This window comes from Cyprinus carpio, chromosome A8 (genome assembly GCF_018340385.1).
Source record: "Cyprinus carpio isolate SPL01 chromosome A8, ASM1834038v1, whole genome shotgun sequence".
Classification (NCBI taxonomy): Eukaryota; Metazoa; Chordata; class Actinopteri; order Cypriniformes; family Cyprinidae; genus Cyprinus; species Cyprinus carpio.
The window spans coordinates 11717437-11743029 of record NC_056579.1 but is presented as its reverse complement, the minus strand read 5'-3'; the positions used below and the strand labels follow the sequence as shown (position 1 = coordinate 11743029).

Here is a 25593-nt window from a genome sequence, read left to right as displayed (position 1 = left end):
TCAGCGTGCTCTCTCATCCCCGTCCAACAGGCTTCATCCACAAAATCCACTATTTTTTGGCAAGGGAGAGCAGCTTGCTTTATTCAGTAAGGAGGCACCTGACAGCCTGTGGACGTTGGGTCAGACCTTGACCTTTACCACTGTACAAACAATCTGAAGCACTCACCCCTGAAAGAAGTGATGGGAAGTGATGTCATTTGAGAGGTCGTTTGTGTGGAGAAGTGCTGTCAAGGAACTGACACAAAGTTGATTTTGCTTAGAAAAAAAAAACTTAGAATTAATAAAGTTTTATAACAAAAGGTTAATTTACAATAATAATAAGTAACAATAAGAAATAAATATCAAATAAATGTATTATAATGTACTAGATATTTTTTTAATGATAATGTATTAGATATTTATTGTTTTAGAATAAATTCATATTTAATAGTTTATTATTAATTTATTATATTTTTGTATTATTAACTGTATAATATTATTTTTATATTGTATTAATTAATATTTTATAATAAACAAAAAACATTTATTATTATTATTATAATATGCTAATATTATAATATATTATTATTATTATAATATTTGATGCTTATTATTTATTAAACAACAGTACTAAATAAATAACTAAATGGTAAAAATCTCCTCATAATACATTAGGTGTGTATCTCTGAATGTCTATCAGTTATTAGGTGACCCATATCTTTTTAAGTGTTTTGGGGTAGTTCTGCTTCTAGTATTGTTTTCCAGCTGGCTGGACCAGTTGTGACTTTTGCCAGTGTTTGCCACGAGTCAAAATCAAATTTAATCAAATCACAATGGCATAATTTAAGGAGGACAAGAGCAGTCAGATTTTCCACTCACAATGTCCCAATTGCAAACATTTCATGTTTGCCAAACCTAACTACAGTGATGGTGCCAACAACAGACAGATCAGGTTTAAAGCAAGAAGGGGAGAAAAAAAAACTGTTACAGCCCAGTTTTTATAACGTGTTTAATGGAAAAATATGGCATTTTGTATATTTTTTCCAATTAATTATTTGAATTTATAGTCTTTTGCACATGGACACACGTCAGAACCGCTGAAGAGAAACGGCAGTGGAGAAACTCATGGAGTCAGAGAAACAGTCATGAAGATGCTTCATTTAAAAGGGCTTTAAAATCATAAATATCTCCTATTAGGTAGAACAAATTACACAGATGGCATCACTGTGTGCTAAACTTGTCTTTTTGATCAACTGCAGCTGAAAATACTGAACAAACATACTATTTTCACAAATCTGATTATCTCAAGATTTGTTTGAGAGGTTGCATTTAATTTAGTGGGTCATTATAACTCATTAGTGTCCCAGAGAAGTAGAGAAGAAGAGCACTTGAGTCCAGAGTTCTCAAGACAGATTTGTGGAGAGACTCTGTGGTTGTACCAATCTCTTGTCTAATACTCAAAGATAAGCTGTGGAACATGCTGAACAATGAGTTGGGGAAAATGTCCCATTTATTAACAGCCCCTCTGTTGCCTGTAAAAAAAACATTATGCAATGCTGTGGGGAGGAAAAAGATGCCAGACCCCTCAATTAAAGTGCAGTGGAAAACTGGATTTTATCCCTTAAGAGACACACATCTCAAAACTTATTGTGTATGTTATAGCAAATTTCTGATTATAATGTCCAACAGGGCATTATGATTTCATCTAATACAGTAATCAGAGCCAATGCCTGGAGGCAGGTGGACAGCAGTTGCTGCCTTTTGTGAACAAGGACATCTCATTAAAAAAATACATCTGGAAGAGAATGGCATATTAGGAGCTGCGTCAGCAGTTCAGTTCAGTCTGCTCAGAAAATAGACACAGACTGTATAAAAAGTACAGCAAACTATCCGCGTCTGTATATTTCTTTTGGACATCTCTAGTTTGAGCCTCGTCTAAACTCCTGCTGCGTCTGCGAGTCGGCCCTGACAGCTTCTTTCCAAAAGCTGCCGCTGCTCCACCTCACTGATTTCATAACCCTCTGCCCAAAGACTTTTTTAGGAAATCAAAATATTTAGGTCATGACCTAAATGCACAAAGTTTCCATAAGCAAATATGTTTTAATTGCATTTCTAGTCCTAAAAAGCTAATGGTGTTAGCTTTCACTGTTATGCTGATGATACTCAGCTCTATATTTCTTCGCGGCCCAATGAAATATACCAATTTATGTATATTTCAAAAACTAATTGAATGCATAGTCGATATAAAAACTGGATTATGAGTAATTTCTTACTGCTAAATTCTGAAAAAACAGAGGTGTTAATTATAGGACCTAAAAACTCTGCATGTAATAACCTAGAACACTGTCTAAGACTTGATGGCTGCTCTATCTATTTGATAGCAATTTTTCCTTAGAAAGCCACGTTTCTAGCATTTGTAAAACTGCATTTTTCCATCTCAAAAATATATGTAGAAATTACGACCTATGCTCTCAATGTCAAATGCTGAAATGTTAATCCATGCGTTTATGACCTCAAGGTTAGATTATTGTAATGCTTTACTGGGTGGTTGTTCTGCACGCTTAATAAACAAACTCCAGCTAGTCCAAAATGCAGCAGTTAAGAGTTCTTACTAGAACCAGGAAGTATGACCATATTAGCCCGGTCAACACTGCACTGGCTCTCTATTAAACATCGTATAGATTTTAAAATCTTATTACTTATAAAGCCCTGAATGGTTTAGCACCTCAGTATTTGAATGAGCTCTTGTTACATTATAGTACTCCACGTCCGCTGCGTTCTCAAAGCTCTGGTGATTTGATAATACCTAGAATATCAAAGTCAACTGCGGGCGGCAGATCCTTTTCCTATTTAGCGCCTAAACTCGAATAACCTACCTAACATTGTTTGGGAGGCAGACACACTCTTGCAGTTTAAATAATCTAGAATAAGGCCCATCTCTTTAACCTGGCTTACACATAACACACTAATACGCTTCTAATATCCAAATCCGTTAAAGGATTTTAGGCTGCATTAATTAGGTAAACCGGAACCGGGAACACTTCCCATAACACCCGATTTACTTGCTACATCGTTAGAAGAATGGCATCTACGCTAATATTAGTCTGTCAGCCCAGATGGTGGATCAGCACCTAGAAAGGACCTCTACAGCCCTGAATGTCAGCATAGACCAGGACTAGATGAGCCCCAGATACAGATTCCCTGTAAAGACCTTGTCTCAGACGACCAACGAGACAAGACCACAGGAACCAGTTGAGTTCTCTGCACAATCTGACTTTGCTGCAGCCTGGAACTGAACTGCTGGTTTCTTGTTCAGAGGAGAACTGGCCCCCCAACTGAGCCTTTTTTATCCCAAGGTTTTTTCTCCATTCTGTCACCGATGGAGTTTTGGTTCCTTGCCGCTGTCGCCTCTGGCTTGCTTAGTTGGGGACACAAAATTTACAGCGATATCTTTGACTTGATTGCAAATGATTGCACAGATACATTTTAAACTGAACTGAGCTGCATGATGACATCACTGAATTCAATGATGAACTGCCTTTAACTGTCATTTTGCATTATTGACACACTGTTTTCCTAATTAATTTTGTTCAGTTGCTTTGACACAATCTGTTTTGTTTAAAGCGCTATATAAATAAAGGTGACTTGACTTGACTAGTCATTTAGGAAGCTCTTTGCATAAAATGACTTCAGGTGTACTTGCAGAAACCCAGTTAAGGAATGCTCCAGGTTAAATAGAATTTAAAAGGATAGTTCACTGAACAATGCAAATTCTGTCATCATTTACTCACCCTCATGTCATGCCAAATTTGTATGACTATTTTGAAAAATACCTCTGTACTTTTTTTTTTTGAAAGTCAATGAGTTCAGTGTTGACACGCTGTCTAAAATATCCTCTTTTGTGAAAGAGTCATACAACATGGTTTGGAAGGACATGAGAGTGAGTAAATGATGACAGAATTTACATTTTTGAGTAAGCTATCCCTTTAACTCGTATTGAACTATTCCTTAAGGTTCTATGCTCTAGGATGCAGCAATGTATTCAGAACTATTTAAAGGAATTGTTCACCCAAAAATGAACATTTTGTCATCACTCACCCTCATGTTGTTCCAAACCTGTATGAATTTCTTTCATCTGTTCAACACAAAAGAAGATATTTTGAAGAATGTTTGTTCAACAGAAGAAAGAAACAAGTACAGGTTTGGAACTATTTGAGAATGAGTAAATGATGACAATTTTCATTTTTGGGTGAACTGTCCCTTTAACGGACTCTAGTTTCTGGATCAAGCTGACTTTTATTTAAATCTTAACTGTTATGCTGCACCAAAACTATTTCACTGCATAGCTCTATTTTAATCTGATATATAACAAGGGAGAGGGATCAGATCACATTATTGTTCACACACATCCATGTATCGTGAGCACGTAGGCCTGGCTGAACACTGACATACTCGGTCACAACTATATGCTAGTTTTACAAACTACTCCCTATATTTTTTTTTATGAATATGTTTGTCCCACTATGTGCCATTTTTACAGTTTGATTCTATCAAATTTTGTCACTGTGCTCAACCAAAATGCCACCGTGAGCTAACAAATTTTCCAATATATTTTTATACAAGTGGACAGTGTCTCCTTATAAAGCCCACCTTCAAGTTTTCAAACATTATTTAGCATTTAATTTGTGGCTGCAAGCCAAAAACTCTGCAGGTTGAATGCCAGACTATAGGAAAAAAAGGGTAGAGAGTATCATGAGAATCTTCACAGACCCAGCTTTTAATAATGTTGTTAAATCGGTCCCTCTGTGCCACTTTGCTCTGGATCTTTTTTTTAAAGGCCAAGATCATAACTTGGACACGGGAGGCAAGCATGGGTGGAAAAAAACAGACCTTTTTTACAGGAAAGGACATAAGTTAAAGTGTCTCATTGGTGAGGAATTCCTCCGAGTTTTTCCAGGGAAGGAAATGTTGATTGTAGATGAAATGCAAAACTCTGCATGACCTCATTATAAATGCATCTGCCAACAGACACTTTGCACAAAAAAACTTGGATGGTCATACCTGTATATGAGAGAGAGAATCCCATTTGTATTCATTTGCAAAGCTTTGATCCAACAACAAAGATAAGTTTGAACAACACAGTTGTATCACTACAAATCAGATAGACATGTTCAAGAAATGCCCTCGTTGTACAAGGCACCCATGCAAATCCTCCAGTATAATCGGTCACTTATTTTTGATGTGAACTATATAATGTCTTCATATCTATTGCCATCAACAGCACAAAGCTTGTCTAATAGATCAACTTAATTCTAGGAGCTACAGTAACTTTAATTTTGTAACTACTTGAAAAGCTAATCTACAAATTTGTTGGTTTATCAACAAGTAAACTTTTTGCCTTTCAGTTTATGTGCCGAATTTGAATCCAATTCTGCTAAATCTCTAGAATGGATTTACTTGGAAAATATGTTAAATGTAGCAGAGAGTCCTGCATATGCATAATCAATTATCAAAAATACTGAATAAACAAACATTTGAGTGCCACTGGATGTGGAGAACTTCATGAATGATTGGAGATTCAGGGCTGTGTGATGATTTCTGTGTATTTAGGAAGTGGATTTCATTCCCATAGACATTCAGGGGTCAAGCCACATTAGAAAGATCATCTTCCATTGCTCTATTTCTGATCTTCTACCTCATAATTCTGGTTTATAGAATTAATTTATCCACATACCCTTTCCAAAAAAGTTTCCCACATTTATAAGCGGGCATTGCTGTCAGTTTTTAAGTGGCACTCTGGGAAAGTGGCCTAGCTCCAAAGAGAACTCACAGAACTTGAGTGTTACTCTCTTAATGCACTTAAAATAATAGTTCACCCAAAAATGAAAATTTGATGTTCATCTGCTTACCCCCAATGCATCCAAGATGAAAGTGACGTTGTTTCTTAAGTAGAACACAAACGAAGATTTTTAACTCAAATCGTTCCAGTCTGTCAGTTATACAGTATAATGGAAGTGAATGGAAATCACGGCTTTAAGAGTCAAAAAAACTTCTTCTTGCTTTACGGCCGATTGTAGACTGACACTCCTAATTGAGATTGTTGATAGAGTGTCAATCATCTATTTGAGAGATAGGTGGCGGTAATGCACTTATAAGTCTACTATCTGCTGTAAAGCAAGAAGAAGAAGAAGACGCGTCACGGGCTGGCTGTTGAGAACGCCCTCAGGACAGTTCGGACATTACGGTGAATCAGAGGTCTTTACACATCAGTGTATCGTCACGAGCTGCAGGGTTTAATTTGGTTTTGTTTGGTTTTTTTTTTTTTTTTATCTTTTAAAGCTATGATTCCCATTCACTTCCATTATATGACTGACAGACTGCAACGGTTTGTGTTAAAAATCTTCATTTGTGTTCTACTGAAGAAACAAAGTCACCTACATCTTGGATGCCCTGGGGGTAAGCAGATAAACGGCCAATTTTCATTTTTGGACAAACTATCCCTTTACGTCGCTCATCTTGGTCTTGAGATGCAATGCAAGTGGCAGTGTATATATAGATAAACAAACAAACATTTCAAGAGCATAAAACTGAATTATTTTCATTTAGATCCCCTGAATGGTAGTCCCAAAATCTTTAAACCCAACTCAAACTTCATACCTGATCCTAACAAAGCCAGTGGCTCTGCTATGGGGTGGAGACGGATTCAGGCTGGACGACACTAACCAAAGCTCCAAACATTTCTGTTGTCTCTGTGGCATTTTAGAGCAGATTGCTGGCAGTGAGCCCTGTCATGCTTTGGGGGGCTTCCCTGTGCTTTGGCCGAGGTAAACACAGCAACCACACAAGCTAATAATAAACCTCAAACGCCACAAGCCAATCCTGTTTCTCAGAACAGGGATCTATCCCACTGTCACCTACGCACATAATAACCCCAGTCAACCCGGGGTCATAATCACCCTCACAAACATTTGGGCACACAGACATTCACACTTACACACTCAGACACTCACACATACTATATTTCAAAGACTAACATAAACCTCATATGCATATGTGTATATTATATTTAAGTAAAATCATGAAAAACAGTAGAAGAAAAAGATGACCACTTCTTTCCAACCACATTTTTTTCTATGCACAACACATATAATCAATTACTTAACTTACAATATGTATAATGTACACTGTAAATAAACAACAATCATAAATATATACATTTGATATACAGATTGTCGAAGTTGATAAATTGTTTTTTTTTTTTTTTTTTTTTTACTATACCTCTACACATAACCCATATGTATACATGTATGTATGAACGTATTTGTGTGTGTGTTTGTGTGCATATATATATACATATATATATATATATATATATATATATATATATATATATATATATATATATATATATATATATACATATACATACATATACATATATACATATATATATATATATATATATATATATATATATATATATATATATATATATATATATATATTATATACACAGTATATACAATATATACACACACATACACAGTGGGTATAGAAAAGAATCACCCCCCTTTAAAATAATCACACTGTAAGATTGTGAGCCGCTCTAAGGTGACTGAAACCCTGCAACAGGATGTTGTCCAGATGAAGGCCAATGGGGTGACCCTTTCAGCCATTGCAAGAGAAGCTTTCATTCCAAATCTGTGATTTCTAGAATATTGCAGCTTTACATTTGACACTAATTCATTAAAGTCCACCAAAAGGCTGGTCATCCACATAACACAAATGCATGAGAAGACAGGATAATGCGGAGACTCTCAATGGCGAATCGGTTCAACACTGCAGCTGGAATCTCTCACCAGTTCAGCACTGAACAGGGAATGGATCGGTCTCGGCATGTTGAAGAGAAGTTGGACTGAAAGCACACTGTGCAGTGACGAAGCCCTCATCAGCAAAAAGAATCAAAAGGCTAGACTCACCTTTGCTGTGGAGCATGTTTTGTGGATGGAGGAGAACTGGTCCAAAATTCACTTTTGTGATGAGAGCAAGTTTAATTTATTTGGGTCCGTTGGGAAACATTATGTTCAGCATCAAACTGGGAAAAGATTAAAGCCTGAGTGTGTAAAGAAGTCAGTGAAAGGTGGAGGAGGAAGTGTCATGGTTTGGAGGATGTTTTTTTTTGCAACAGGAGTTGGGCTGCTTATACAGCTACATGGCAGGGTGAATGCCAATCAGAACTTCCTTCAGCAACATGCGGTACCTTCCCTGCAATGTCCTGTAAAAACATTGAAATGATGAAATGGCCGGCCCAGAGTCCTGATCTAAACCCAACTGAAAATCTCTGGAAAATCCTTAACAAAAAAATTACTAATAAAAAACTAACAAAATATGCAAAACAATGGAAGAGACTGGAAGAAGAGTGGACCAAGATCACACGAGCGCGGTCTGAGAAACCAGTGATATCCTGTGGCCACAGATATGCTGAAGTTATTCAAAGCAAGGGCCTCTACACTTCCTACTAATTTTTGACAGCTGTAACCCTCCAAAATCTAGTTGTAATCTTCTTTCGTGCTACAGTGGTTACTGTTCTCTAATTTTGATCACTGTTTGTCATAAAATAAAGGTTTTTGTGGAAATGCTTTGATTACTTTTTTAAAAAATATGAATGCCACTAGGTTGTGCACTGAATATACCTTGCAGAGGAGACTGTAAGTGTGTGTGTGAGTTTATGCATTTCTGTGTGTGTGTGTGAATACTTTCTGATGGATTACACAAAGTAATGGGGCTCCACTGCAGAGGCACCTGCTGGGTTTTGTGTGTGACAGTTTCTGAGAACTGAAAGCAAATTCATGTCAGACTCTGACCTGTTGTGCTGCTGCGCTTCTGTCAGACGGATGGGCAAATAGTATTATAAATGTGTCTGCATGCAGCTGTGCCTAGTGTCTTTCATTATATAAAACAATATCTCTTCAGCAACGCCACTGTATCTTTTCAAGCCCATTCTTTGCGAGCTGAATGGGAAAAAAGCTAATGCTTTTGTGTTTGAGAGATTTGACTTTTAAACTTCAAACATCTGCCTCACTCTGCTTGCATCTCTTTGTGCCCCGCCGTGACACATCCCCCTGCAGGGGGATGATGGGTAGTCCCCTCTCTGGGGCATTAATTGGGAGATGAGGCATGCTGGTGTCAGATTCAAAACATACACAGGAAGACAGGAAGCGAGAAAGTGAGAAAGAGAGAGAGTATGACATGAGTAAGAACAGTAAGAAAAGAGAGGCATTAAAAAGCCACTGATGACATAAAGTGCTCAGAAGCTCCACAAAGCATGATAACGACATTCCACAGACATTCTAAAAAACTCAAACGTGTGCTTCAAATTAAGAGGAAAATAAACAAAATCCAAAGTTTCCACATGGACAAAGGTTGAGAAAAGAATGTATGACAATGTAGGTGTCAAATATAATATTTTTTTTAATTGAGGCAATTTTAATCTTACATGCCATTAAATGAATTTTCTGCCATTATTTTCTGACCTCATTTTGCTCCATACCCCAAACCTGCATGACCTTCTTCACAAAAGAAGATATTTTGAAAAGTATTTGTGTGTGTGTGTGTGTGTGTGTGTGTGTGTGTGTGTGTGTGTGTGTGTGTGTGTGTGTGTGTGTCCATACAATGAAAGTCAATGGGGTACAATGTTGTTTTAGACCCTGTTCACTTCCATTATAACACAACAATTGAAACATTCTTCAAAATGTCTTCCTTTGTGTTCCACAGAAGAATGTAAGTCATACAGGTTTGGAACAACATGAAAATTAGCATTTTCTTTTTAGAAGGGAACTACCCCTTTAAATCATTACATCAAAAAAAAACAAAAAAACAATTTCTATTCAGTGGTTCTCAACCTTTTTGACCATATTGTAAGACAATAGGCCCTTGAAGGCCCTCCATGTAGGCCATGTAAGATATTTTTGTTATTTTTTCTATAATAACAAAGCTGCTTGTTTTCAAACTATTATATATTTATTTATTTATTTATTTTTTACAAAAACTAGGAGTGGTAATGAATGAAAAATAACTAAATAAAATAAATGTAATTTTTTTGTACTAATTATAGAGTAGTTTGTGATTACTGGATTTTTTTTAAATTACATATACCAACTTTGTTATCAGCAATTACAAAGCAATTTCTACCTGATACAATATGTTAGGGCTTGACAAAAATATATATTCATTACAGAAATTTCCATGACTTTTTAATATTTTATTAATTTCCCTGACCCTTCCAGGTATGGGAATGACACCTTAAAAATTCCCTCATATATCCATTCAGGATAAAAACCACTGACATTTACTAAATGTTTTACATTTTTGCCTGAATGGTTGTACCAGTTTTTTTTAAGATGTTATTTAGCCCAAAACTAAGCAATTATTTTTAGGGGGATTTTATGTGATAGTGAGATCTAATAATTCTGAACACCTCAGTGGCTCATTTAATAACCAACAATGAAAAAATGCACATTAAATATTGTTTCATTATATCAGATCAGTAATGTTTTGTTAACTCAGAAAAGAATACACATACAAATAAAAATGTGTGCGTGCATGTTTTAAAAAACAAGGGAAAAAAGCCACCTCACCTTTATATGACAGGTGCACTCTGGGTGTTGTGCGGGCGTTGCCTTGACAACCCCAGACACATAAGCTCAGGGTGAGAAGCAGGGTTTGCATCATGATAATGACAGCGGTAGTTTACACACCGAGATCTGCAAGTGTCAGAGAGAAAGACACATTCAGTTCATGCATGTTACATCAAGACACACTAGCAAGTTCATTCACTGACAGCAACTGTATACATTTCACGAACAGTTCCAATTAGTTTCCATAAATGTGGACCATAAAACAAGACCGATTTCAACAATGCTCGGGTCTTGTAAGCATAGAAGCCCCCACCCTGAAAAGCCCAGCCTCGAATTTAGGCTTGTTTACAGGTCACTGAAAATCTAAGAAAAGTCCCACCCTTTAGTAAAGAGGCCCAGAAGAGAAAGGAAAACAAAGCACTAAAGGTGTCTGGTTGCTTTTTTAATATTTGACTACTGTTTCCAAACAGGGCTGTAAGTTTCTCTGTCTTTTCTCAGAGCATTTACAGTCATCCACTATGAGGACTATAAACACCTTCCCAAGGGCAAGCCAGTTAAATCACAACGTTGAGGTATTATAACACAACAGCTTAATTTATCCATAGATACACAGCCTAGTTTTGTTTTTAGCTTTTTATCTGGGGACAAAAAAAGACAAATATCTGAAGCCAAATGGCCTTTTCCACGAAAACAGTGTTAGAATGTGTGGGAGAGGGCAGCAAGTCTTTCTGCAGTGGGGACGTGTGCCCAAAAGAGATTAGAAAACTATGCAGTCAGAAAGCAATAGTTTCTTAAGTACGTCTGCCAAATCCTTCCAGCTACGGCAAATCCATGTCACACTGTCTTGCTTTAAATCTTAAACACTTAGTCCCGGCCGGCAGGGAATGTCATACCTACTGTGAGCCTCCGTATCTACAGAAAATCACCCTGTTCTGAGGTGCTAAACATGGCGGGCACGTATCTATGCAAGCAACACAGATTTACATGCTTAATGAGGGATAACCGTAACAGGAACGCAAACATTTGCTAGGATGTTTTATAATGAAAATGCTCAAAGATGTTAAACTCAGAACAATGCTGATTTATATGTACAATATGTCCATCACTTTGACTCAGTTTAAAGTGGAGTTTACAGTGGGGCACAGCATATTTGTTGTTTAAATGAATAGTCCATGTTCAGTACAAGTTACCATATTTTTTATCAATTAACAGCAATGTGAAGCTTAAAATTTCATAAGCACTCATACTGTATTCATTCACTATTAGAATGATTTCTGAAAGATCGTGTGATAAAGTCTGGAGATTTTTCTCTAAAATCATGTTAACACATTGTTTACATCTTGTGGCTATATAAAGAAAAAAGAAGGGACACATTAAATAATAAATGTAACCTGGAATAATCCTGTAAAATAATTAGTGTCACCACAAAAGTACACTTTGTATACTATGCTGTTTTATAACAGGTTTGCTGTGGTTCTACCACTAACGGCATCTTCACAGAGGTTGCTTTGTAACACGCTATGAAGTGCTGTACTTTGGCATTCTTCCAGGAAATTTTTTTTCCAAGTGATGAAAAATGACAGAGGAACAATAGCCAAAAGACAGCATACTTTCTCTATGATAAATGTGCTAACATATCATTAATTTAAACTGGAAACCAGAAACGCTTCAGAGAAATATACTTTAGGATCTGAAGCAGACCAATTGGTTTAAAGATATTACAGTACGTGTTTAGCACAACTAATGTGTGAGAGTCATAAAACAGTAGCACTGCTGAATTCTTCACTGTCTGCTACTCTTGAAAGGCACCAGAGGGAATGACCAGTCTGTGAAGATTTCAGAAGATTAAAACCTGGCACAAACACATCTTACAGATCCAGACAGACAGGAGAGGCCGAGCGCTCCCACATTATGTCTGATTTGCTTCCTTTTGGCTCACTTGTCATGTTTACATGTAAATATATGAAAAACATTACAAAAGAAAAGCATTAAAGAATACTGAAATAACAACATCATTAACTGCTGTGTTGAGGAAGCTAATTTGAAACTGTAGCTTGTCAAGCTACATGTAGTTACAATCTACTAATACAAAATATATGAATCTCGATTTGAATGAAAGCACTGAATAACAATTCAATTTACAATATACGTCCAATTAAATGCGAAATAATCAAGTATAAAAAATTTGAAAAGCATATTACAAAATAATTATTATTTTTTAATTGTAGCAAGTAAAGATTTTTCAAATGAATCATTTTGTAGATTTTTAAGAGATTCACTGAATCAGATAAATGCTTCAAAAGAGTCAACATTTTGTTCATGCAAGAATGAGGAGTAAATTTGCTTTTGCAGTACAAAATCATATACAAACATAAAGCTTGTTTTGGTTAAAACAAAATACTTAGAACACCTACACTATTTTGATAACAACTACTGTCATGCTACTGAAAATTGTAGTTAAATTAGTAGTGTTGCTACTTTTAGTAATCCAACACTGATTATCTGTAATGATACACCGCTTTGACTTCTCTGTTTGTTAACAGTACACATGGCAGTACAGTTCCAAACAATCTGCATCATGCTTTTATTTCTGAACCTGAGGGAGAGCATCTTTTATTTTGAGATGCACTGTAAATGTGAGGGTGCAGTCATGGGTGAGTCCTGTAGCCTGGAGAATACCTAGAGTCAGCACATGTCTGCTCTCTAATTATATGCCTCAAGTGGCTACAGGGGTGTCATTATCACTGTGTGTGTGTCTGCATAAGTGAGCCACACCTGCATAAGGAGCGACAGAATGATGAGGTTCTTATAAAACGGAGAGGAAGCTGAGTGAATCTGAGAATAAACAGAGGTCAAGGACAAGGGTGAGGCAATAAAATGAGCAGCAGAGGGTGAGACAGACAGCGGGAAGGATGAAAAACAGATGGATAAAAAAAACAAGGGATAAGGTCTGAAAAACACATTATCTAGACATGAATTCAAAGTGGATTTAATGGTATTATGCATGCTTGCTTATAATATTACTGAATCAACTTCTTTTAATGGAAAATTAACAATACAAATTTAATTCAACCTTACGTTTTTTCAGTGGAACTAAATGAAACAAAAATACTAGAAATAAAAGAGCACCATAAATAAATGCAGTTCAAATTAATTAAAATTTTAGTTAATTAACACAAAGTTACCACATGCTTTCAGAAGATTTACAATACTAATTTTTTGAAACATTATTTTAAATAGTGTTTTTGTTCATCTATAGTGCGTTATGCTTGTTTTGGAGTGGTATGGAGAAAAGAATAGATTCTTAAAAACTCTGGCTTTTGTGAGCCACTGTTTCTTCTTTCTTTTTTTTTTTTTAAACATACAGGTCTGGATCAACAGTAAATTATGAGTAATAATGAATACACCCAAAATAATAATGGTATGTGAAAACAAATAGCTACATTTAGGGCCATATTTATTTAACAGGGCAAATTAGCATAAGAGCGCAATTCCAAAAAAAGTGCTAATGGGAGTGGAAATTTCTGCAGGTGATTTACTGACAATGCGCAAATTAAAGAACACAGACGCAGCCAGATCATTTCCATAATGACCAACACAATCTAGTTGCAAACTAGATTGTGCTTTAAGACATGCTTTTTTGGAGTGTTAATGGCGCAAATACCAGTAATTTGATGAGTGCATCTTTAGTCAATTCTGACAGTAGACTACTATTTTAACACCAAAAGATGGGTTGCATTGACGCAAGCTGTAAGTAAATCTGGCCCTTTATCTGTTAGAAAGCATGATTGTAGTTTGAATATAGCTTCCTGTTGAACAAGCAAGACTCAATTAGTTAAAATGTATAAGAAAATTAGATAAAATGGATTTATTGATGATAAATATATAATCCTGTTTACTGTGTATTTAAAACATATGCAGTATATTAATACTATTACAAAAATCTCATTCATGTTTCATTTATGTATAACTGATAAATATGCATCACGTTAAGTTTATTAGTTTGTTTATGCAAAAAAATTGTAATCCAAATGGATGGAAAATTTATATGCAATTAAAATACACAAATCTTTAGTGTAAATAATGACATTTCTGGTTAAAAAAAAAAAACGAATAAAAATATAATTAATTTGGCAAAGAATCCCTCTCTCTCTTCACACTCTTTTCTGTCCCAGTCTCTAAAAGTCTATTTTTCTCTCTCCAGCTGAGCTCCTCTTCAAGTGGAAATTAGTTTCCATGCAGCAGGCATGAATACAGAAAACCAATAGCGCAGCACATTTACCATTGAGGAGCCTGGGTATGTGGAAACAGTAGGTCATGGGGCGACCCGACACAAAGGATTCTGGGAGACTTTCCCTCAATGATTCAACTGCAGTGGCTCCCTCCTGCTGAACCAAAGTCTGCATTCTCACTCACAGGACCCTTTAGAGCAGCTCTAATTGACAAATAAGAAAAAATTAATTTACAGAACCTCATGCTTTTGAGGAGATGGCGATATTTAGAGGTCATTTTGAATCTAGAAGTAAAACTTTAAAAGAGAGTTTGTAAGTCATTAAATTAATTAAAGAGAAATACACAGACCTCTTCAATGGGCTACCAACAAAGAAAGACTTTTAGCAGGGGAGCCCCAAGGAATAAAGCAAGCCATGATTGATCACATGACCAACACCCTGCGTGTCCCCCATTATTTAAAAGAATGTTAAATCTCATTGAATCTGTGTTTTTTTTTTTCAAATCAAACTATACGGCTAAGAAATTCAAGGGTGCATTTCCAACAGCTCAAATAGTCAATAAAAAGGATCTGAGAAACTTCAGAATCAAGTAGAAGGCCATTTCTGAGCTCTGAGGGATTGTCTAGAGCCGATAGTCTTGTGCCACACATTCCTCCACAGAAGACAGGTCATTTCTCAATTCCAAGACCTGTTGGTCCTCATCAGTCTCACAGTGACAGTAGACTTATTCTTACATGTCTGTCCAGTATCCTCTTTGACATCTTTGCCCTTTAATGTAACCTTTTTGGTGCTTATGTATACCAAACATTCGGTTTAGGTTTATCATGTTCATTTCATTCTTTTTCTTGGTTTTCTTGGATGTCTCAAATACAGAGTAAGGAGACCTGATCATCTATGTTTGTTTTGTTTCATCTATGTTTGTTTACTTGGTTTAATACCCCCCAAAATGATCAAAGGGTTCTAATGGGTGACTTCATCTTAAATTTCTTTTGCACAAATCATGAGATTGATGAAATCAGGAAACCCATCCCCGCTTCTGTGGGTTGGATTACTGTTGGCTTTTCATGTGATGAAGAGGCCTAAAAGCCTATAACTCACTACAAAAACAGTCACAATTAACTGAGAGCTTTAACTGAGACTCACACTGTGCTTTTAAACTACAGCGGCCAGCCAGCAAACTTTAACCAAAAGACACCAAAACACAATGACAGCATCACTAAAGATGGATGATCAGGCTCAATCCTGCATGCCAAGAAAACCAGAAACATGAGCTCCTTAAAAATCAAGGGTTGAGATGATGTACACTTTCATTTGATTTCACTTCATTTGCTCTGTTTTTTCAAGGATGTGGTTAGTTTTCCACTAGTCATTTCTTTCATCCATAAAACTTGTTTTCTACTTGATATTATGGTTGATTTCTGGTAAATGATGCAACAAAATAGACAGAAAACTGCATGAGGGTGGCTGTTTTGTCTATCAGTTGTGGGCAGTGACAGATTGCATATGTTTATCTGGGCCACCTGATCTCCAGAGGCACATTGCGAACAGCCCATGGGGGGAAATCAGAGGCGTACGATCAGAGACTGACTTCCTGAATTTTAGCCAGGAGCGGTTACTGTCTGACAATGAGTTACATCTGCAAAGAATAATCATTTTTGTGAGTATGTGCACATCTTCTCTGAGGTTTTGTTTGCTCTACATTCATTAAATAAATAGGCCAATGACAAAACAAGAAAAGAATGTATAAAACCATATAAAAACTCAATACAACTATAAAGCGACCTCTTTATGTGATCCCTTTATGTGAACTCAACCCAGCCTCATCTGAAAAATGTGCCTGTGGTGACATTTCTGCAAAATGATATTACGTTACTTCTTGTTTCAAAGTAAAATGTCCAGTGAGTGATGCTACAAGCATGTTAAATTTTCTTCATTTAAAACAGATGAAGCGGAATCTTTGATTGTTGTACATATTGCAGCAGTTTGGAAAATCACACTTGTTTCCACTTTTAATAAAACGTAAATTAGCCTTTCACACTTTTTCATTGGCCAAGTGTCTTCACATGGAGGTTTTCATGAGATAATGTGTATGTATAAATCCAGATTTAGAATTCAAAGAGACAAGATAGTCTATACGTGACTTGATGTTTTCAGGACAATCGCTCACTCACGTGTCACGCCCATGCTCATATCCACACTTTATCCAACATTCAGAGAGGTCACGATGAGTTCAAAGTGACACTCCTTTTTCACATTTTAAGTCAATCAGTGCAAGTTGGCTTGGCATGTGGTATCTGAACTGTGATGAATAATTTGCTACATATTTTCTTTTTAAACTTCTGCTGATGAAGAATTAGCGAGCTTTGATGGCAATTTAAATATTAGCTACCCCACACAAATGTAAAAGATATATATATATATATATATATATATATATGTGCGTGTATTTGGAGTTTTGAGGCATGCTTTTTCAATGAGTCTATGTTGGATTAATTTGCAGTTTCATGAGACTATCGGTGAGAAAGTGAGAATCAAAATCATATTCTGCACCCCAAACCCTATACTGCCTCAAAGCCTCTGAAGATTTTGTGACCACTTTTCACTTAGCAAATCTGAGTAAACAACAGAAAAATGGGAAAGAAAGAGAGAAAAGTAACAAGAGCTTTAGACCAAGCAATTAAACCACTGATGTGGAGAAGAATAGCTGAAGCAGTCAACCCTATCACCTCTCAAAACGCAGGCTGGGCGGGGCTAATGCGGTCTCCTGTCAATGTTAGCACTCATTAGCGTGACGCATTAGCTCAGCAATAGAGCTGCCACAGACTCGGAAAACAGCCCCCAGGGACTAACAAGTGTACAAAGGGGTCAAGAGGGTCATGTTTCAACATCCACCACAGAAGAAATACAATAATCATTTACCAGGAACTCAGTTTTACTTTCTACCTTTGGAAAAAAATTGGGTTTTACTAGTTTAGTGAACCCAAAGCACCCTTAAACCAGCAAACCAGGCCAGCAGCTGATACACTGAATAAAATCTGGTATAGAAACCATTTAAACTTAGAAATTACTAGTAAATATCAATTCCAAGGACAAGTATCACAAACAATAAAATGTTGAAGCAGAAAAACTGAAATAGTATTTCCTTGTAAAACATCTTTATGTAAAAATTTTTTGTTTGTTTTTGCTTTTTTAAGAGTTGCTAATACAAATATAAAGGCTTGTTTTCTGACATACTTTGGGGTAAAGTTTGGGGAGATTTATCACTAAAGTATTTTTATAACAGTATTTTTAAGAGTAAATTAACAGGTCAGCATAATTTATACATCGTAAAAAAAAATTGTAAATGCAAAGCTTTTTGGAGCATGTTTTACAAACCAATACTATTTGTTTTTCTACTTAATGTCATGTTTAATTTGATACATTACTTGCTGTTTCTTTGTAATTATTTGTGCTCCAATACATATGTAAATTTGAGCAAAATGTTTTTGCAATTGGAACAAAAACTGACAAACAAGTTACATTTAAAATGTCTTGTTTTTTTATATTATCAGTCACACTTTTCAAAAGCATATGTTCAGACAAACTGTGAATAAAAAAATCTTCAGATCTCTTATACATTTTATATTTTTTTAACTATACACCATAGGGAAAAAAATCTGAAAATGTACTGGTAATTTTCTGACAAGTCACTATGCGTTAAGTTTACTAATGTTTCCTGTAACTCTAAAATAAAATATGTAAAACACCTGTGAAAAATAAAACATTCCTTCCATTTATTAACACAGTACACTGAGCCTTATTATTAGGGACTTTTCATAGTTTTTATTTATTTTTGAGACACTAACACATCCATTGTAGCCTTTGCATGTTTTTGCAAAAATGGCCAACAGCCAGTCCTGAAGTATACTGGCAAGTGGCATAACAGATTGGCTTTCTCAGGGCCAGGTCTAAAGTAAGTTCATGTTGTGCGCTTAGCAAGTGAGGGAAGGTTTTCACAAACACACATATGCTCTCTAGTGTCAGGGAGCTAAGTGCGTGCCACTGTTGAGGGAATTGTGGCCCTTCTCCAGCTCTAATGTTGGCTGCCCCCTACACGAAGGTCCAGGACTGTGCATTTAAACCCGGGCGGAGTAGACAGCCTTGGAGTCATTGGCTAAGCTTCACCACCCTTAAGGACCAGATTCAGCTCCCGTCTTCAAAGGCTGTTAAGCTCCGAACATCTTATCTGTGGGTCTTTGAAGTGACCGATAGCCACAAACCACAGTGACATTTTCACCTTCACACGTCAGCGGTGTTGTGCAGTCACCAAGCAACAACCATTTCCTCATCCAAAAAGAAAGAGCAGCCAGTACATATGATAGGTTTATGCGAATGGGAAAATAATGAGGCACTAATTTAGAAACAACAAAAAAGACACTTTTGCATTGTGCAGTATTAATGCACTCCATCATTCTCAAGCCATACACACACATATAAATAAGCACACATAAACTCTGCCCGTCTCTTTTCCTAATCCCTGCCACAATGCTCCCCTCCCCTCTGGTAAAACCAGATCCCTGAAAGTGGTGCTTGGGTGTTGTAATGTTACAAATTGAGAGCAGGAGCATTAAAGAGACTTTACGCAGAGTGGGGCAAACTGCACATGGCCCTAACAGTGCATACCAACACCTGTTTCAATGGCCTCTCTTCTTTTATCTACATGATAAACACTGAATTCCTCTACAATTACCCCACCATCATGGCCCAGCTATTCATAGCTGACAGCTGTTTTTCAGCATCAGGGGACCTCATGATAGGATGCAATGTTGTTATGCACTGCATCAAAAGAATAAAAGAGACTTAATCCATTAGTTCTTGGTTTCAAGTGGCATTTTGATTTGTTTAGGATTGATTTTGCTTAAGGACCAAGATTTTACATTGGAGATCAAATGATAATCCAAAACATCACAGAAAAGTATAAATATTAATATTGCAATGAACTGTACATTTGCAAAAATACGAACAATTATTGTTAACAGATTTAGCAGCCAATAATTAAGTTCATGCACATACATACATACATATATATACATATATATATTGAATTTTATCTACAAAAATTATTCAATATTATATAATATCTGTAATTTGTTAGCATATTTTATTGGCTTAATACATATGCACACACACAGACAAAATATTCTATTTAGTGCTATCAGATCGATTAATTGCCATTAATCGCATCCAAAATAAAAGTGTGTATACTGTGTATATTTACATAAACAGATTTATAAATATATAAATTTAAGAAATATTTACGTGTATATATTCATAGTTATATATATGATTTATATTATATATATATAAATACAAATATATATATATATATATATATATATATATATATATATATATATATATATATTACATTTATTTCTTAAATATATACACGTGTATGTATTTATAAATATAAACAATACACACATATATTATGTAAAAACAAACTTATTTTGGATGTGATTAATCGCAATTAATCGATTTGACAGCACTAATTCTATTTAATAAATTCTACTAATTTTATAAATAATTGTATTATTTAACATTATAAATGTACACTGTACAGTATAATTTTTTTTATTTTGACATTTGCTTAAGATTAAATTATTATTATTTTTAAAGATGTACTTTAATTGATAGTTAGATGATGAAAAAGTTCATCTAAATGCAAAAATGGAGAGAATTAGCATAAAAAATTTAATATCCGATATCAACTGATGAATGAAAAAAAAACCTATTGTGATACAACTGATATGGTACCGAAATACCGGACAATCGTTCCACAACCCCATTCAGACCTTAAGTATGACCAACTGAGAAAGAGTTGAGATCATCTTACATACTATGAGTAGTCAAAGAAAAGAAAGGGTTAAAATCTCTAGGTTAACTAGCTTCTGTTTGCTTTTCTTGGCATCCCTCATTCAACACTTGACTCAGCATTTATTTTTATTCTTTTGTCATACCATTACATTTTCCAGATAGTCTGAGAACAACCAGACCCTACAGTGTGACATCAGTGTAGCATCGCTGGACCAGATCAACAGCTGATGAACACCCAGCATCTTTTTTTCCCCTCCAAGCCTTTTCATGCCCTTCTGATGTGATGACTTTATTTTTCTTTGTATACATTGTCCTCTCCAGCCAGAGAATAGATTGTTTGGTCATCAGCGGACTCTCACAGCAACTACTGTTGGTTTTTGATTGGCAAAGACCCAAGAATCTTCAGAATGGAGGCTTAATACTCCCAGGGCTGACAGCTGCAGGGATCAGGCACTCTTGCTTACTGTTATTGACGCCGCTGCATTGTGCCTTTCTCTATAAATGTGGCACCAGGACCGGGATGGGGTTGATGAGGGGGGCTTTATGAGGAGGGTCAGCATTCTGAAGTCATGTCAGGTGCTTCTGCTTTGAAGCCTGAATGGATACATTAAAGAACATTAAGAATATGTGATATGAGTAATATATGAAGACCAAAAAATTTGGGAATAGGTGTGAAAAAAACTTGCCTGAGTGAATGATATAACTTACAATCTGCATTAAGAATACACTTGTTCATAAGGTGGACTGCTCCCCATATCCACCATGACATCACTAAATTATCACTTATGCCCCAGATTCCCCCTTCCACCAACCCCTAGAGTCCGGTCTGACCCCACTCTGACCCCCCAGCACCGCTGATGCTGTCATGACAACCGTCTCAAGAGGCTTGTTGTATGTGTAGAGAGTGAGAAGTGTTATACATGAGTGCATCTCTCTCTACATTTGTCTGTGTGTTGGGGGGGGGGGGGGTGGTGAGAGAGAGAGAGAGGCACTTGTGACAAATGGGAATTTAAGTGTGTCATTTACGTAGTGAACAAAAAAAGCTATGTGAATGTTAAAATGCACAAAAAATAACATCATTTGTTCAGATCATTTCCCTGAATTAAGACAAAATGGGGAGAGGGATAAAAGCTTTAATATTCATTTAGATTTTGTGAACTTGAGCAATGGTTGGTCTAAATAAATAAAAAATTATAATAAAAATTGTCCAGTAAATTGTTTGCAAATTATAGCTATTTCTGTTCTCATGCCAAATCTTCCCCATTACGCTTGAAACATTATGTCAACAGGTTTGTACAGGTATTAATTATCCATATCTGGGCTCTTTGAAATGTGCCTGGAAAAGTATCCATGTGAATATTTATGTGCCTTTAAAGGGTTGTTTATATAAAAATATTCCCTTCTTAATGTTCAAAGTGTGTTAATCACAAAGACATCAGCTCAGAGTTCTCTCATAGCTCTCTTCCCAAACATGACCTCATAATGTCTTCAAGGAATGCTCAAAATAGAACAAAGTGACCAATTTAGAATATTTACTTCAGTCTTTTATCATTATTTTCTTCATCCTCCTGACAAAGAAAACGAAAAATGATTAAGAAAGGATAAACTTGGATGCAAAACATTTGAAGACTAGCAGCATCAAAAAAAAATAAAAATAAAAAAAATAAAAATAAAGGAGTAAGCATGTCATTGCATTAAATAAAGCTTCAAACCATTTTTCATTTATTTTAGAGAACTTTTAGAAAGGTATAAGTTTATGAAACATTACATATATTGTTTGAAATGAAGACAAAAAGTATTTGGACACTTTGTGGTTCTGAAATGTTAGTGAAACATGTGACTGTGATGAACTGCATCTATAGTTACTCTGTCTGGACACCTGAGCAAGCTTCAGGAGATCCAAAAAAAAAAAAAAAGAAATCACCTTGACACCATTTGGTTCTGAGTAATCACAAAAAAAATGGCATCTGCAAAAAATTATTTTAAGCCATGTGTTTGGCATTTTATTTCTAATGTAATAAAATTAAAATATAAATTTTGGGACCACTGTATTTCTCTTTAGTGACCATAAAAGTACTTATGCAAAACCTCAAAGGCACACAATTCCTAAAATCACTAAAAGCCTTGAAGAAGAAGAAAAAAAAGATGGCACATGCAAGGGATTTTAGTATGGATGGCACAGCTTCTAGGTAAGTCAGTATATAGTGTATGATTGGCAAGATTAATATTTCACTAAGGCCTGTCAACAATACCAAAATAAAGGCAGATCCAGTGAACCCCTCAGGGCAAGATGCCTCTCAATCGATTTCAGACCTTCTTTCCTCCTCTGCCTCAATAACTTCAATTATTGATGAGATACGATCCACATGGATCCCAGAATTCCACTGTCAAGTCTTTCAAGCAGCAGGTTGGTTTTGAATAACTTCAATAGGTTGGTGAAAATTCTATACCACCAAAACAGTCCATCTTTATATCAAGGACAGAAGCTTTTAAAGCAACATATATATATATTTTTTTAAATCAGCATGCAAATACACTAGAACGTAGAAGAATCATTCAGTAAGGATCAAGGTTACAAAAAGAGAATTGCATAAATACCTTCATGTGGTGCATTAAAGGATTCTAACCAGTATTTACACCCATGAGCACATAAACTGAGTTACTAATCAATTCCTTATTCATCTCCACCTTATTCGTCTTAGCATCAAAAAAACATCACTTAAATTCACTGAGCAAGGACCTTGATCAAATACATTTTTTATATTTCAACCACTACAAGCACAGGACGTGAATTTCGAAACAGCCTTAAAATCATAACCACTAAGTGCCTTTTCATGTTTTGCACAGGATTTTGAGTGTCCCACACATCCAGCATCGCTGTTTGATACCAGAAACCACCAAATGTTGTACAGCCAGGCCACTAGGCAGTATTTTAGACAAAGTTCACTTTACAAATAAATAAATCAAACATTTAACAGTTTTAGCCTCTTTTATAACACCAGATCTGTATGAACTGTGTACCAACCGCAATTAAACTTCTCCTCTGAGCTAGATTAAAAATAGTATTATTAGAAGTAGTACATAATTAATGCCATCTCTTATTCTGCATATGTAACATATAGGATTAGAAACCTACAAATTATATATCTGACATTATTTCTGATCTCTTATGCTTTTAACTTCAGGTCTATAATGCATTACTTTTTCAGTTGGGGTTGTGAATGAATAATAAATTGGCACAGTGAACATATAATGTGCATTTCAAAATGTCACCTCAAAGTCCTCTAAAGTTGCCTGCTGAGTTTGTTTGAACATAAAACTTATTTCTGAGCAACTTTGTCTTGTGGGTGTAAAGTGGACAATGGAGACTGATGTGGGAACCTCATGGCATCTATGAAGACGCAGGACCTTGTGGACCACTGAGACAATGGCTGTGAGCAGCCCACCAAAATAAGACTTGGTAGAAAACATTATATGTAAAAATGGGATAAAACTTATATGACCCATTTTGTGAACCTTTCATCGGTATAGCCATCTGTGGAACCTCAAATATCTTTTCATTTTTTACATTTTCCGTGGCAACTGCATTTTTGAGGATCATATGTCGCGTGATGATGCCCAAAAAATGCTTCCCACAAGTGTTAGGCACCTCTCTTTTTGAGAGACAGCCTGTAAGTGACATGATAATGTAAACAAAGACCTAAAAGATGAGCAAATACACAAACCGTATCAAACAAACAGACTGCTGAATGTTTCAAACATGTTTCTTTCTTTAAAGAGCCACTTACTTCTTGTCCAGGTAACTTAAGATGGAAGATGTTACATTCCGTGGCACGCAGCTGTCCGATGCGAACACAAGTCACAAAACACACCTTAACGCGTCAATGTCCATTTGTTTGTAGGCAGTTGCCAAAGTTTCCAGTTTGCGCAGTTAAAGTACTAGCTAGCGTTCATAAACCGGTTACCCAGTGAGAATTACGCGGAGCTCAAAAAAACTTTGCCATTTCCAGGCGCACTGTCATCTTTCACAATATCATGAGGAGAAAATCCGTTAGTATTTGAGAGTCAGACGCGCTGCCTCTCTGTACGAGTCCAGTCAAGTGTTTGCAGGTGTCGGCTGTGCTGTGTGCTGTACCTCGCCCTCTCTCCACTACCTCCTTATTAAAACCAGCCAGCCGTGTCAGTGTTAACCAGCTCCCTGCCAGCACTCGACTGCACGCAGCCCCCGCTGCCTGATTGAGGAACTGAATGAAGGATTGTCATCCAGCTAATAAACCAGGCCTCTTAGTTAATCTTACAAAGAGGGAGTCATTAATTATAAGCTAGTACATGAAGTTCCCAATACTGAGTCCTATTAACTTAGAGTTATCATCCTCGGTGTCAGGTTGCATGGGTTATAATAAACCTCCTAGTTGGGGTGAGGCCTCATATTTAATTCTCTCTGATGTGAGACAGAGCGGGTTTCTGTGAGCCGCTCTGACACTCTGGTGATAATAGTCTTATCTTCTAAAGGCAGATATGTTGAAATGAATAGAACTTGGAAAAGATTACCATTTAAACATTTAGCCAGTCAGTTGGGTCTAAAATTATTTCAGTCATATGTTTCTGCTAGTAGACTATTGAAAACACAAACCTCACAGAATAAGTTGCATTATTGGAGATTCTACCTCTGACTGAGGAGGGAGGCGATTATATGTTGGTGTTTAATGTAGCTTTACATGAGCCTTATGGGTTGAGCTGAAAAAATCACTACAAACAACAGATGTGTTTCTCACAGTATAACTGTGCTGTTTTCTGGTGTTATTCCAGCAATTAGTCTGTAAAAAAAAAAAAAAAAAAAAAAGAGAGAAAAAAAGTGAAACTGCTGTGTGATACAATCTCAGCCAATT

The 25593-nt window shown here is 36.1% G+C and overlaps 1 protein-coding gene across 3 annotated transcripts in view; it reads right to left on the bottom strand.

Moving 5' to 3' along the window:
• The window catches only part of LOC109095301 (semaphorin-3F-like), a 35324-nt gene extending 10305 nt beyond the window's left edge, over positions 1–25019 (bottom strand). The window contains exons 1-3 of one of the 3 annotated variants that reach the window (XM_042762197.1): positions 24493–25019; positions 14899–15051; positions 10617–10742 (exon numbers count right to left, since the gene is read on the bottom strand). In XM_042762197.1, coding sequence (XP_042618131.1) covers positions 10617–10710 — 94 coding nt within the window. In that variant the 5' untranslated portion in view covers positions 10711–10742; positions 14899–15051; positions 24493–25019. The remainder of the gene's footprint in view (positions 1–10616; positions 10743–14898; positions 15052–24492) is intronic. The other 2 variants (XM_042762198.1, XM_042762196.1) reach the window with 2 other exon arrangements.
• Between the last annotated feature and the right edge of the window lie 574 nt (positions 25020–25593).